The sequence below is a fragment of the Sphaerodactylus townsendi genome, linkage group LG06 (genome assembly GCF_021028975.2).
Source record: "Sphaerodactylus townsendi isolate TG3544 linkage group LG06, MPM_Stown_v2.3, whole genome shotgun sequence".
NCBI lineage: Eukaryota > Metazoa > Chordata > Lepidosauria > Squamata > Sphaerodactylidae > Sphaerodactylus > Sphaerodactylus townsendi.
In genome coordinates, this window is record NC_059430.1 from 47850887 (window position 1) to 47866936 (window position 16050).

Consider the following 16050-nt stretch of genomic DNA (forward strand, 5'->3'; position numbering starts at 1 on the left):
ATGGGTCAGGTTGATATACTTCTATGATAACCCTCGCTGGCTGAATAATCTATAGTGTGAATTATGCATTTGCAAAGTTAATGTTGGTTGAGAAACATGCATTGAAGGAGCTGAAAACGCAAACAAAGTGCATGTTGCGGCCGGCTAGTTTCTCCTACTTAGTCATCTTCAGCATCTTGGACAAGGCAGCCAGATGACATCAGCCCAGGATCATTCTCTGTGAGTAATACTCACTGAATTCAGGTGCCACAGTCCGGAGACTGACACACATACTAAACTGGATAGCTTTGAATAACTTGAACAAGTCTACACCTACTATGTAAGCTCTCAGCTGTATATACGGCATGCTGAACCATCAGTGAACTAAAACAACTCATGCCATACATACTGAACATTATACAAGGCTTTTTGCTACCCTATGTAATGGAGGCTGTCTGCCAGAAGATAGTGTTTGGTTATAGTGTATAATATGTGTTTATGTGAAACAGGAATATATGTAAAAGTGTAGCTGCACTTTTAGAATATATCTATGTGTATATTTCACATTATTAGGATAGTTGAGTAAAGCAGTTATATATTTGAGCACCTAATAATGGTTAGGCACTGAATTATTTATTTAGAGTCTATTATATATATGTAAGAACTTCATATTTATTACTAAACAAATGCCTATGCAGCATTGATATACAACCCTTGTATTGGTTTCTATTCTTTGCCTTCTCCACATGACACTTATGATACTGTTTTATACTCAGATAGGGTCCACTTGTGCGGGCAGTTCCTGACAGGTTTTCTAACTTTGGCTTAAGATTTTCCACATCAAACAGGGTTTGATGAAAACAGGATTACACTCAATAAATTACAAATCCCTATCTCAAAAGCTTTAGTTGGACTTTTTAAAAAAGCTATAGGTTGGCCATAAGTTACATAAATACAATGAGAGAAAAATAATTTTCTATTCAGTATTATTTGTTTTAAATAAACCTAAACTGTGGCTGCTTGGTAATCTTATTAGTTATCTAATGAAAAATCAATTTATATAGTCCTTCGGGAGAGTGGGCGGGGTATAAGTGTAAAAATATATAAATAAATATTTTATTTACTTCATTTATATTCCACTTTTTTTTCCTCTTCCATCTCTTCTGGCAAGGCCTAAGGGAGGATATCCTTGCATCAGAACTATTCAAAAACTTTTGTGACTGGTAAGCTCCTATTTTGGCCAAGCTGTTTACTCAGATCAACAAAACAGGAATTTTCCCTTTAAGATGGACACACACTTTCATGGTTCCAATATTTTAAAATAATACAATTAGCTTGCTAGACATAGTCTCCAAAATGTCCCATAAATATCTCTTATGCAAGTTGGAGGATTGAGAAGCCTCCTTTCAAATCATCTGCCCAGGGTAAACACGCTTCAGAAAGGGACAAATTGATTATTGCCTGATCTTATGCCATCTTGTCCTAAAAGGCACTAGTGGCCTTACCAAACATCTGTTTGTGGCATTTAATTTAAAACTGCTTTTGATTCATTGAGCAGAGAGATTAAACAGGCATGTGTTTTAGCTCTCCTGATTTTCAACCTATACCTCAATGATATAGTGGCAAGATTGACAGGCCCAGAGTTTTTCTCACCCTCACTTGGCCAACTATTGTTTTGTACTCTGTTGATATGGTTCTATTGTCTCTTAGAGTTGGCTCTAAATAATCTTTAAGTATCAAGCACCCTAAGACTAAAGCAATTGTTTTCATTAAAAATTTCCACAGATTTCAGGGCAACACTCCAACATACATCAGTGCTGCTGCTTTAAATGTCTAAGGGTAACATGCTCTGAAAAATAGATGAAGATAGGAAACTGGTCTGTCCATTCCAGAAAATTTACAGAATCATGGAAATGAAAAACTATGGAATGGATGGCAACTTCCAAATTGTTTATCCAGCCCACTACTTTCTCACAGGTAAATTTCAAAGTTGACTACCTGTTACAGCTGTATACTCAAGAGACTTCCAAGATATACCAAAAATTATTTATAATATTTTAAAAGATGACATCCATACACAAAACAACCCAGATGGTAATGTGACTATTGCATTTTCCTCAGAATTTTGAGAACCGTAGAATCAATTAAAGGGAAAAGATGGGGAAATTGCTGGTGCAAACCCCTAAGGAGCCATTTCTGAACTGTTTATTCCTTCCTCATGAATCCTTTCCTATACAATCTGAAAAGCAGACCTATAAAATCAGAAACATATACTGATGTCAAAACTGTGCCAGTTTCCAGTATTCAAAATAGCTTTGAAATCATTGAACATTCAGATACAATTTAATACTTTTTGATAAGAAGTTAAATAATTCAAAGATTACCTTAACCAGGAGATATCTGGAAAGACCCTAGAACATACTGGGAGAGAGACATAGTATACTGGCACAGGAAGCGAACATTTAAATCCATCTGCCTTTATACATATACTCTTGGTTTCTTTGTGACTTGGAGGTACACAGAATTTCACAAGTGAGTCGTTTAGTACTTCAGTGACAGGTATGCTGAGAGAAGAACAATATTCCTTAAAACAAAAGAATCATAAATACAAGAACTCTGTTGCTATTTATTTAAAAACAAATTGGTGAGCTTCCATCAACATGGAATGCAAAGTTAACTCCATGGAAAGTTAAAGCTTTGATCAAAGTTCACAAGTGAAGAACCACACAAACTAGTAAGCAGTTTGCTGCCAGCACCCAGAGCCAGATTGGGGGTGGGGAGGGGGGCAGGTGCCCCAGTCAGTGGGCTGAGATAGTATGGCAGCAGGAGGCGGGATAGGCTCAGTTGCTTAGAAGAGGTGGCTTGTTCTACAGCACACGTGCACCATTCCCCTGATTAGGCTGCTGCTAGGAGGTGGGGGACACTCAATTGCCCAGCAGAGATGGCTCATTTTGCAAGGTACAAACCCTGCTCTCCAGATTAAGTTGCTGCTAGGAGGTGGGGTTGACTCAACTGCCCAGCACATGGCTCATTCTGCAGTGCATGTGACCCATTCCCTTGATTAGGCTGCTGTATAGTACTTCTTAGGGCCATTATCTGAGCTATGCTCACATAAAAATATCATGTGTAGATGAAGAAGAAGATGAGTCTGGATTTATTCCCCCCTTTTTGCAATCCTAAGGAGTCTCAAAGCAGCTTACAAACTCCTTCCCTTCCTATTCCTACAACAGACACCTTGTGAGGTAGGTGGGGCTGAGAGACGTCGGAGAAACTTGTGACTAGCCCAGGGTCACCCAGCAGGCTTCATGTCAGGAGTGCTTTGATTCTGTCAGGAGTGCTTTGATTGTGTGTTCCTGTATTGCAGGGGGTTGGACTTGATGGCCCTTGGGTCTCTTCCAACTCTATGGCTCATTCCGCACATGCAGAATAATGCACTTTCAAACTGCTTTCAGTGCTCTTTGAAGCTGTGCGGAATAGCAAAATCCACTTGCAAACAGTTGTGAAAGTGATTTGAAAATGCATTATTTTGCATGTGTGGAAAGGGCCCAAGATTCATCTGCAGGAGTGGGGAATCAAACCTGGTTCACTAGATTAGAGTTTGCTACTCATATGGAGGAGGGGGGAATCCACTACTCCTAACCACTACAGCATACTGGCTCTCCCAAACATACTGCTGATAATCCTACACCCCAGATTTTTGTTCACTTTTTGGCCCAAGCAGAAAGTAAAAACAACAGAAGCAGCTCCAGGTTCTAGGGAACTATGAATAAAAGAAGTCAAACCACTCTACTGGAAGACAAGGTATTTTCTATACCCTAATAATAATTTCAAATATTTTCCTGACTGTAGGGCTAATAACTGAATATGATGTATGCCCACTGAATGTAATATATGTACATTTTAAAGATGAAACAATTGATGATATTATTTTTAACTCACGTATCTGGTTTGCAGCTACTAGTACCACTTATCTCCATCACAATATTTGATGCTGTGAAATTTTCTCCTTTGATCAATAATTCACTTTTGCCTAATGTTGATATCCACATGGGTCCAAAGGGAGTAATGTTCATAGGCTATGAAAAACAAAGTAAAACTGTATTTAAATATCCATGAATTGGAATTGAATTTAAAACACAGGCATAAATGTTATAACCTTCCTTTTTGATAAGCAGCTTCCAGAACCATCCTCCAGAACATACTTCAAAATCTATTGCCTACAGTCAATATGCAATAAGAACATAAGAAAGAGCCTGCTGGATCAGATCAGAGTCCATCTAGTCCAGCACTCTGCTACATGCAGTGGCCCACCAGATGCCTTTGGGAGCTCACATGCAGGATGGGAAAGCAATGGCCTTCTGCTGCTGCTGCTCCCAAGCACCTGGTCTGCTAAGGCATTTGCAATCTCAGATCAAAGAGGATAAAGATTGGTAGCCATAGATCAACTTATCCTCTATAAATCTGTCCAAGCCCCTTTTAAAGCTATCCAGGTTAGTGGCCATCACCACCTCCTGTGGCAGAATATTCCAAACACCAATCACGCGTTGCGTGAAGAAATGTTTCCTTTTATTAGTCCTAATCTTTTGGTTTCAGTTCCTTCAACAAGGACATAAACCTGAGGAATTCATATCATGTATTTGTAAATCTACAATAACCATAAAACGTAAAGAAATAGATTGACAATATTAGACTGGTACCCTACCAAAAAACAGGCCTCGAGAGAGACAGAACGTAAATTGTCAGTTATAACTACCAGCTAAAAAATTTCCATGTGTCTTAAGTAATTTAAAGTTCATCCTGAAACTAATAATTCTCACATAGGTTTTAGTAATAAACCTTTCCTCACTTACAGATAGCCTACTAATTTAAAGCAGCAATTCACCACTGAAGTCCATGAACTTAAAGGAATGAAATTCTGCAGAGGATTGCATGGCTAGATGCTGAATTCTTTTTAAACAACAACATTTAGGATATAGTTGCCGGAATTTTCAGCCTTGTTTGCATGCAGCAGCAGCACAAGCAGTTGAGAATTCTGGGAAGCTGCATGAACATTCTAAATGTGACAGTTAAAATCCTTTGGTAGTATTCTGTTGTTCCCTGACTGACTGAGTGAGGAGGTTTCTCTGTGAACTGCTTAACCAAATGCTATGTAAAAGTGCTCAGATTAAAAGATACTGTAAAAGCTTACTAGTACAACCAAAACTGTAACAAATGATGAGCCGTGAATGTAACCATATATATGTGATATTTTGTTGATGTGTATGTATTGTATATTTTTCTCTCTCAGTTAAAGTAAAGTTCTTATGTTTTTATGAACTTCTGAGGTAAAAGGGCTGGTCTTTTGAGAGAGAACTATTCTAATTTAACGTGTCGCACAATCCACATTCCTGCTCGTTACTCTGCTTGACAGAATTATGTAAATATACCTGTTGCCCAGTGACGTAGGTATAGATTTTTAATAGGGGAGTTGGGGGTGTGGCCACACCTTCCCAAGCCCCGCCCTTTGCCTCAGTGCTTATAAAAGCAGCTCTCCAAGGTCAGGGACAGCAGACTCCCCTGCCCCGCCCTCCCATACCAGCTGGGCTCCCAGCTGGCAGTCCCTTCTGCTCTCCCCCCATGGGCGGCTGCTGTGATGCTGAAATCCACCCCCAAACAGCATCACTTTCAATGATGTTTAAACTAGTGTAAGCGCAGAAGGAAAAGAGTGAAAGAAAGAAAACAGCAAGTGATAGAAAGTAAGAAAAATGAAGAAAATGAGACAGAGAAAAGGAAAAGGGAAAAGATTTTAGATTTACCAGAAGGTTATTTCTTCCTTCTCCCCATTATTTAGGAAAATAATGGAGAGGAAAAGGTTCTTGTCATAGCTTAAAGTCATTGCCCAGAATCATTAAAAAGTGTCTTTGTTAAGAGAAAAGCATTCAATGTTCCTGCATTCCAGAAAAAGATACTTTTTAATGCTTGTGTGCAAGTTAAAGGCTCATGAAAATAATATCTTCAACTAAAGCATATCTAAAAGCACAGACCCAGAAAATAGAAAATAGAAATAAAGAATTTAAATGATTATTTCAACTGAAGTATACTTTATATATATAACTTAAGCAAGTTTTCTTGAAGACATTTTAGTATTAAGAATTATTGCTCAGAGATGGCAAAAGGCACTTTGCTTTCTCAACAGCCCTATTGTTTCTTCCCACATTCCAAAGAAAAGATACTTTCACTTAGCAATGAGCTAAGAAAGTGTGTGTAGGGAAAAATAACTGACCAAGCAGAATTAAAGCAAAGAAAGAGAGTCAATCCATGTGAGAAACTATATTCTTAAGAATTCTATTTAACAATGTATCGCCATGATTAACAATGATGGGAATATCGAAACGTCATGAATTGACAGGGTTTGGCTTTGCAACATTTATGATGCATCAGCTGTCTTTATCCTATAAGAACTGTGACTTTTGTATACTCAGGGCGACTCCTCTGATTCTAAAACAGACCCTCTGAGGGTTTGGAATAAAAATTATTTATTTAATTATTCCTTGTCGGCTCAAGCTTATTAGCTAACTCTTATGAAACACGTTACTCCGTGGTAACACTAGGGAGCCCAGATTCTCCTTTTAAATCCACCTTAAAGGGAGAATCTGGGGTCCCCATTAAAACAACATTGAAAGTGATGCTGTTTTGGGGTGGATTATCCCCCACCCTGAAACAGCATCAATTTAAATGTTGAAACTGGGGACCTCAGATTCTCCCTTTAAATTCTTGCCGAAGGGGGTGGATTTCAAAGGTGAATCTGGGGAAATTTGGGGGGTTCCTGCTGTCAGGGGTGCAATTGTTAAGCTAGCAGTTCCAAACGTTCAGGGTATCTTTAGGAGACTCTGCTCATGATACCACTCAGGTTTGGTGAAGTTTGGTTCAAAAGTGTAGCCCCATCTCCTATTAGGTCCCATTGGAAACAATGGGGGATGGGGCACCCCCTTTGGGAGTCTATAACTTTGGACCCCCTAAACCAAAACCTCACCAAACCTGGGTGGTATCATCAGGAGAGTCTCCCAAAAAATCCCTGAAATTTTGGTGCTGCTAGCCTAAAAACTGCACTCCCTGAAGGCCAAAAACCAAAAAAACACTAAAATACAACCCCCCCATAAATTTGGGGCAGAGCTTCAGACATGTAATGGGGGGGGTTGAACCCAAGAAACCCCCCCTTACATACATCCTTGCTGTTGCCCTTCAATAGTAACATCCACCAACCAATTAGGGGATTTATTTAACTGCTTATCCTCCAATAGGATATCTGCAATCATCTACCAACAATGCTCTATTGTTACCTATATGACAAACAGGTGGGTTTCTAATGTGGCTGACAGCTGGGATAGCTTAGAGGCTAGAAGACTGAGCTGTGAATCCGGGTCTGTGATCAGAATAGTTCCCTTGTCATGAACTCGCTAAAAGCTTTTCTGCAAACAAAACTTATTCCTGCCTTTCTTAGCAGTCAATCTACTAGCACCAGAACTGTGTCATACACCATTGAGAATGTATTCTCTCCCTTCACATTTTTCCAGTTGCTACATCAGCTTATTTCTTAATAAAATCAGAATTTTTGGGTGAGGGTGTTACCATCATCAGTGTTGTCATAATGCCAAGTCCCTTTTAATTTTTGTTGCCCATGTGCTTGAGGAGCAAATCATTAGGAACTAAAACGACCAGACCAGGGGTCTGCAACCTGTGGCTCTCCAGATGTTCATGTACTACAATTCCCATCAGCCCCTACCAATTGGCCATGCTGGCAGGGGCTGATGGGAATTGTAATACATGAACATCTGGAGAGCCACAGGTTGCAGACCCCTGTACCAGACCATAACCACACAGCCCAGAAAACCCACATCAGCCAACTTATTTTTTCTATTTAAAAGTAGGTTTTTTTATCCTGTCCTTCCCCCAAAGAGCTCAGTGCGTCATATGTGTTTTTTCTTTCCCCATTTCAGCCTCATAGCAACCCTCTCAAACTGAGAGAAAATGACTGACTCAAGATCACTCAACAAGCTTGTGCACAAACAAATGCACATGTGATCAGATCCCCTCACTGAAATGAATGTGGAAGCAGTTGTGACCACATGTGACCATCAGGATTATTACATCATGAGCCATCTTCTAGAATCAATATGTGTCAGCATAAACAAAGCTTTCATAACAACTTCCCTTAAATTCTTCTTCTGACATAGGGTATGACAGACAGAATCTGGTAAATACTAGGGTAAGGGAGAAACCAGTTATATCTCATCTTTACAAGCAGAAATAGCAGTTTAGAATGAAGGCAGAGGCCAAGGCTACAGGGAAAGGGAATGCACCCAAGGGAAGAAGCAGGTACAAACAAACCAGGTCAAGGATGAGCTGGGGATAATGACAAAGAGAAGAGGGTAACACACCTTCCCATACACTTTTGAAACTGCCCAGTGTCCTTATAGCTGAGCTTTCTCACCTTCCCCTTCATGATAGGAAAAATAAGGCAAAGCAGGTGGTGCTTCAGCTACGAGATAATTACTTTGGGAAACGGAGACGTAGGCTTGTGTCTTTTCCTATCATTCTTTGATTAATTTATATCAATTTCAGAACATTAGCTGACCTTTAAACTTTGTGCGATATATTTCTTGTCTGAAGCATTGATAAGCATGGCACAATCAATCTGAAAAAGTGAAAATATGGTCTTCTGTCAAATCATGTAAAAATCAACTGTTCATCAAATTACAAGTTTTAAGTTTCTCAAAAATCTTACCTTTTGTTTGCAGGTCACATCAGAGGAGACACATATTTGTTCTCTTGCATTCCAAGTGCAGCCAGAGCTTCCACATTCTAAGCATCTAGAAATATATTAAAAACCAATTAACACAATTTCAAAGGTTATCAAGAGGATAATCTAAAGACTGAGGGAGGCATAAATGTGCTTGTTAGATTCACAGGTGCCCCGGCACGCATTTTTATGCCTTTAGTTTTCACTCCCTGTTTTTCCCTGGTTGTTTTCCACTTGAGACCACTTTTATCCCAATACTTTTCTGGAAGCTAATTTTGAGTTGTCTTTTTCCTCATGCATAATATTTCAGCTGGTTTTCTTTTGCCCTATGACACTCATGCACCCCAGCCCATCTTCTATTACTGGACTGCTATCACCATCAAACTACTTCCTCTCTTCCCCCTGCCTTGAAGATAGAGTGGTGTCATTTTTTAAAGTATTAAAACATAAATATATCAACATACTGCTGTAATAAGTCAAGCAGGTTCTCTGAATTTCCAAAATTCAACTTTTTAACAGTAAGTCTCTATTCTTTCTCTCATGGAGATAAAAGAAAATTGACTTATCTCATTTTATCAACAGTAATCAATATATTAATATTTTAGTGCCATTTAAAAATACAGATATGATATCACTATACAGTGGAACCTCGGTTTTCATTATGGCCTTTGGTTTTCATCGGTTTGGTTTTCATTGATTTTTTTCAGTGAAAAATTTGTCTTGGTTTTCATCCATTTGCCTTGGTTTTCATCAATTTGCAGTAAGGTGCAGGGGTTTGTGGAGAAAAATCACCCGGACAAAGTTGTTGTAGGCTGTGTATGCAACTTGTTTAATGACATTCCAGACAAATCTTAAAGAGGCGTCAGAAACAGACCTCTTTGGACAGCTTTCTGGTGCAATGTTGGTCCACTGGCTCTGAAGCTGGTCCTAGTGTTATTGTTTGTTACTGTTTTCAGCATTAAACACTATGTTTATTCACCAAAAAATGTGTTTTTGGTATGTTTTTTGGAGTGCCTAGAATGGATTAATTGGTTTTCCTATGGAAAAGTTTGCCTCAGTTTTCATCGGTTTCAGTTTTCATTGATTCTTTTCAGACGGATTACCAAGGAAAACCGAGGTTCCACTGTATTGACATAAGCATCAGCAAAAAATAAAAAGGGGTTACTATGATGCCACCCATGACGACAGCACCCTCCTTTGAAAATCCTATTTAAGGCATGAGCAGAAAAAAATAAACTGACTCCACAACTGTGAAAAGGCAGAGGGCAGGTGGGCTCATCCCTGTTCCAGTTCTTGTGGATTGACTCCCAATGAAATCAGAAATAACTCAAGTGTGCAGAAAAACCTCTAACGGATGTCCCTCTATCATCTGAGGTATGCTGGGTGAAAACATGTGACCCAGCATTTGCAGTGATTGCTTTAAAACTTTGAATTCCTTTCCTTGTAAGGTTCATTTTTGCCCCTTTTGTAATGCCCATTAGGCAGCAGCTGAACACCAAACAGTTTTAATTCCTTTTTTTAAAAAGCTGGAACTGCTGTTAGGAGTTATAGTGGTATGTAAGTCTTGATTATTTTGCTTCTGGAATTCTTTTTCTACTGCTACTTTTATTCTTTATTGTTTTTGTGGTAGTTCAAAATGTTGCAAACCACACTTTTGTACATTTCTTTTAATAAACCCGATTAATTATACTTCGGTGGTGTTATTTGGATTTGGGGGCTTCAATCTAAACTCAGCACCTAACTTTGGTCACAGCCACCCAAGGAATTATTTTGGGAATTCAACTTCCAGGTGGCCTACTTTGCACTTTTTGATGAATGCCCAGTAGGGCTACAGACTCTCAGCTGAAGAGTTAGCCAGAGGGGCTTAAGGCTGCTGATTGTCCTGAGCAGTGAGAATTCACTCCCTGTATTGTGTGTTTTGTTTTGCCTGGACTTGTCACTACCTCTTGACATATGGTTACAAAAATCTGCAGTAACCACAGATAGACTCATAAATAGAACAACACTGAAAAAGCTTTATAATGCCACATTCCTCTTCATAAACCCACACAAAATACACAAAAAATACATCTTACGTTTTCTCTAAAGAGCAGTGGTTAAATTCAAAAACTTCTGATAAATTCTGAGAGCCAGAAATGAGTAATACTTGAACTGCAGAAAAACACAAAAGGGGATTTTACTGGAATGTTACATATTAATTTAGAAAATAACCAATTTAAACTTAAAACTAATTAAATCAAAACAACTATATTTGTACATTCTATTCTTCAATTATACACTATATTTATACTTCACTTTTCAACTGTTGAAGTGACTTACAAAGTGACCTGCAACTATTAAAATCCAAGATATAGGAAATTACAGAATCGTGGAAGCAAGGACATAGGTAAGTGGTTTTTTTCCCTCAGGTGCAGTTTTTAGACTAGCAAAACCAAAATTTAAGGGAGTTTTTGGGAGACTCTCCTGATGATTCTACCCAGGTTTGGTGAGGTTTGGTTCAGGGGGTCCAAAGCTAATAGAAGATGGGAGCTACACTTTTGAGGGTCCATAACTTTGGACCCCCTGAACCATACTTCACCAAACCTGGGTGGTATCATTAGGAGAGTCTCTTACTGATACCACCCAGGTTTTGTGAAGTTTGGTCCAGGGGGTCCAAAGCTATGGACTCCCAAAGGGAGTGCCCCTATCCCCCATTGTTTCCAATGGGAGCTAATAGAAGATGGGGGCTACATGTTTGAGGGTCCATAACTTTGGACCTCCAATTTTCCCCAGAATCTCCTTTTAAATCCACCCCCTTTGGCATGGATTTAAAGGGAGAATCTGAGGTCCCCAGTTTAAACATTGAAAGTGATGCTGTTTCAGGGTGGGGGATAATACACCCCAAAACAGCATTGCATTCAATGTCGTTTAAACTGGGGACCCCAGATAATCCCTTTAAGGTGGATTTAAAAGGAGAATTTGGGGTCTCTAGTTTAAACACCATTGAAAGTGACGCTGTTTGGGTGTGGATTCCAGCATCACAGCGGCTACCCATTGGGGGGGGGAGGACTCAGATTTTGCACCGGGCTCCATTTTCCCTAGCTACACCTCTGCCCAGAGGGGAGGGCAGAAAGGGCTGCCAACTGCAAGCCCAGTTGGTGGGGGCGGGGCGGGGCAGGGGAGTCTGCCATCCCCGACCTCGGAGAGCTGCTTGTAAGCATTGAGACTGGAGGTGGGGCTTGGGGAGGCGTGGCCCTGCCCCCTACCCCCCCATTAAAAAATCTATACCTAAGTCCCTGCATGGAAGTATCTGTGTGTGGCAGTCTCTTGTAACCTGGCATGTGAAGACACAGTCTAAGTTCTTTCCTTCAAAATGGAGAGGTAAGAAAAACAAACTATAGGTAGTGTTCCTCTCTACTGACATTGTGATGCAATTTGACATCTTAACCACATCTCTTATTCATACATAGCAACATTTGTGGTGGTTGCTCACTTTTTTGAGGTTTTCCTGTGTTTTTTCAGACCATGTCAAACTTATATAGTCTTGCTTATAGAATCTTGCTTATATAGTCAAATAACAGATGTCCCCTCAAATAGTCAAATAACAGATGTCCCCTCAAGACAGCAACTCATGTAAACAACATTTTGAAAAGACAAACTTACTCTGCCCTTCTTCAGCTCTAAGCCAGATAGCCACTGGCACACTAACAGTCAGACACAAATGTTTTTTAATATTACCAACAGTCATTTGCAGTGGCGAAGCCCCAGGGGACGGGGGGGTGCGCAATGCACTAAGTGCACAGATTTGGGTCATGTGAGGGGGGGGCGCAAAATCCCCCCAGCCCCTCCTCCTTTCCCCTGCCTCCCACGGCACCCCCCTACCACACACTTACTTTAGAATACCGAGCAGGCTGGAGAACAGGCCTTCCTGTTCTGGTGGGAACTACATTTCTCAGGGTCACGCACCCCTTGTGGTGCCCCCCCGCGGTGCCCTCCCCACACACTTATTTTAGAAAACCAAGCAGGCTGCAGAACAGGCCTCCCTGTTTTGGTGGGAACTACATTTCTCAGGAGACCCTGGGAAATGTAGTTCCCACCAGAACAGGAAGGTCTGTTCTCCAGCCTGCTCGGTTTATTAAAGTAAGGGGGGTGGGCTGCCACGGGGGGGAGGGGGCGAAAAAGCCAGAGTGTGCTCAGCTATGCCTCTGGTCATTTGATTTCCCATTGTGTTTATTTTATTTTTATGTATGCACCACTTTTCTCCTAAGGGGCCCCCAAAGGAGTTTACAATATTAGAGAGCTTTCAGTTCACCCTCCAGGGGAAGAGAGCCACCATGCAATCCTTATAACAAACCTTATCACAAAGTAGGAGGTGTCGGGCCAAAGCCATGCTTGCTTGACCTGGCATCTCGCACATCCACATCAAGGCCATAGCTGGACTTGTATTATCATTGTCCGAGGCTGGGAAGGTTTTTTTTATTGCTTGCTTGTAACTTAGTTGAACAGGCGAACCGCTTCCTTATCTCCAACTTCCTGGAGGAGGGAAGCGTCTGTGACTATCACAAAACAATACTTCTTTCTCATCATCTTTTCTTATGCTGATGTTTCGGGAATGCTTGGGAGGGGGGAATATGGGATGAGGCATATGGCAATGTTCAGGTATATACTGGGGTTCAGGGGACAAAGCACCAGCTTTGGCTTCCTGAATCTTGGGCTGACAACAGTTCCAATAAAGCTCTTGAAACTTTCCTGAGTCTTGTTTGCTGACTGGAGTAACAGGCCCTTTCATTAAGCCAAAGCTTCTGGATCCCCAATTCTACACCCAGACCTACTCTCGGTATGGCTGGATCGAAGGAGAGCCACACTACCTTCAACAGTGGGTTGGATACCAATGATGGGGGACTACCTACTGGCCATGGTGCTGGAGACCATCAGCCCCTTTCGCTCGGGGACATATTTACCCCGGACCTGGTCATGGCCTAGGAACTCTGGCTGAGGCCTATGGCTGGGAGTGACTCACCCAGTCCCCGGGACCCCAGGATTCATGGATGGCAGTGGCCCCTTCCGGAGAACGAGAGCATGAGGGGGCCTTCACTGCCTGTGACCGCTGGGAGCCCCACCAGTTTGAGTGTGGCCTGGCGCGAGAGGATAGACGATGGCGCCATGAGGCTGAGGCACTTCTGAGGGAAAAGTAGGACCTCTAGCAGTTGAAAAGTCTGAAAAGTAATTAATTGTATGCTAAGTTGTCCAAATGTGAATTTCATAAGACCAAACTCGACTTCCTGGTTACTGAATCTCCAACAAGGGTGTCGACATGGACCCCACAAAGGTCCAAGATGTGGTAGATAGGCAAGCTCCCTGCGCCCACAGGCAACTGCAATCATTCCTGGGGTTCGCAAACTTTTACCGCGATTTCATCCCCATTTTGCCGAGAAAGCCCTCCCCCTCATGGACCTGCTCCGCACCAAAGGCACGGGTCCAGGCAGGGTCAAACCAGGGACCTTCTTCAATTAGTCAGATGCCTGCCAAACTGCTTTCCAGGAACTCAAAAGAACTTTCACTTCCGACCCAATTCTCCACCATGCCGACCTGGCCAAACCGTTTGTGGTCCATGGGGATGCCTTCGATGTTGCTACAGGCATGGCCCTCCTCCAGGTGGGAGAAGACAGGAGGCTCCATGCATGTGCTTTCCTCTCAAAAAAGTTTAATGGGTTTGAGTTAAATTGGACAGTCGGTGACAAGGAAACGGGAGCCATCAGAAAGGCGCTGATGGCTTGGCACCATTGGCTTGAGGGCGTCAAGTAAACCTTTGAAGTCTGGACCGATCATAAGAATTTGGCCGCCCTGAAAATGCCTAGTAAATTAAACGCAAAACAGCTCTGCCAGGCTGACTTTTTCATGTGCTTTGATTTCACCCTCCACTTTTCCCCAGGCAAATGCAACTGCCTTGCAGACGCCCTCTCCCGCCTCCCCCAGGAAGGAGCTGGGCCTTCCTGACCTTCAAGGACAATCTTCACGCCCACCCAGCTCGGCCTCCAAGTGGTCATGCGTAACATGGCCAAAGACACCACCCAGTCCACTGCCCAGCCCACCCTGCCCCTTCCCCTGGAGGATAAACTGAAAGCTTTCTGCAAGATGCTCTCCCCAGAAAAAAAGGGTGGGTGCCCTCAAAGAACGAAGGGGGGTTTGGTGGAAGGTGGAATGCTTTATGTCCCTGAGCCCCTCTGCGCCAAGGTCCCTGCTGGTTGCCATGATGTCAAATTGGCAGGCCACTTTGGTTTTGTTAAAACATTGCACCTGGCCCGCCATCAGTTTTGGTGGCGCTCCCTGAACAAAGATGTGGAGGCCTATGTCAATGGGTGCCTGACATGCACAATGGCAAAACACGTCCTGGGCAAGCAGCCCGGCCTACTTCAACCCCTTCCCACTCCTGAAGCCCCTTGGAAGGAGATATCAATGGATTTCATCACCAATCTCCCCTCCAGCAAGGGGAAGTCTGTTGTAACGAACTTGCCCCACCCTGAAGGGCTGGTGTACAGCAGGCCAAAGGGAGAAGGCCTTAGCAACAGCCAGAAAAAGAAAAAAAGGCTCCACAAGGAGAGAACCGACCTGATTGGCTGAAAAAGGTCCAGTAACGTTTGGCAAGAGCTAGGGGGAGCCAGTGGGCTTACAGCACTGAGAGGAGAGTTGAGTGCTGATAGGAGTCGGTCAAGGAAAGAGCAGAGCAGAGTCTGGCAGAGAGGAGTCTGTCAGCTCTGGAAGAAGAGGATTCTGTCTCAGCAGAGTTGGCTGACAGAAGTCCAGTCCCTGTCTAAGCGGTGTATGCTTGACAGAGAGAGGAGGCCCTGACTGGGTGCAGATTGAAGTGCCCTTCAGGAGCCTGGCGGTTTTAAAACTGCCCAGACCTATCTAGTCTGCCTTGCCCCTGTGTGAATCACCAGAATCACCAGTCTGGGAGAAGCCAGTCCAGAGGCAGTGAAGCCATATTAGGACTAGTGGGAGAGAGAGGGAGGCCAAGTGTGCCAGAATCTCCTGGGCTTGGACTGTGTGTTTGGGTGTGATCAGTGGGCATTGGAGCAGTGAGGAATAGTGTCTCAAAAGCGTGGGGAATTTATTAGTTCAAAGCTAAATCTTCCTTAAAGAGACACTCCGCTGTGTCGGTGTGCATATGAATCTGAAGTAACATCTTAAGACAAACTGATTCTGAAACCAACAAGCGTTAAAACCTCTCCAGTTTACCTGAGAAGCCTTTGTGAACGCCAGCAAATAAAAGTTCCAAGTTTTGTTCTATAAAACCTCTCCAGTCTTATTAT

General features: G+C 42.3%; 1 protein-coding gene across 2 annotated transcripts in view; it reads right to left on the minus strand.

Moving 5' to 3' along the window:
• PLXNC1 (plexin C1) overlaps positions 1–16050 on the minus strand; it is a 93161-nt gene that overhangs the window by 52941 nt on the left and 24170 nt on the right. Inside the window, exons 7-11 of one of the 2 annotated variants that reach the window (XM_048501402.1) lie at positions 10834–10909; positions 8744–8828; positions 8594–8653; positions 3919–4055; positions 2364–2543 (exon numbers count right to left, since the gene is read on the minus strand). In XM_048501402.1, coding sequence (XP_048357359.1) covers positions 2364–2543; positions 3919–4055; positions 8594–8653; positions 8744–8828; positions 10834–10909 — 538 coding nt within the window. The remainder of the gene's footprint in view (positions 1–2363; positions 2544–3918; positions 4056–8593; positions 8654–8743; positions 8829–10833; positions 10910–16050) is intronic. The other variant, XM_048501403.1, reaches the window with a different exon arrangement.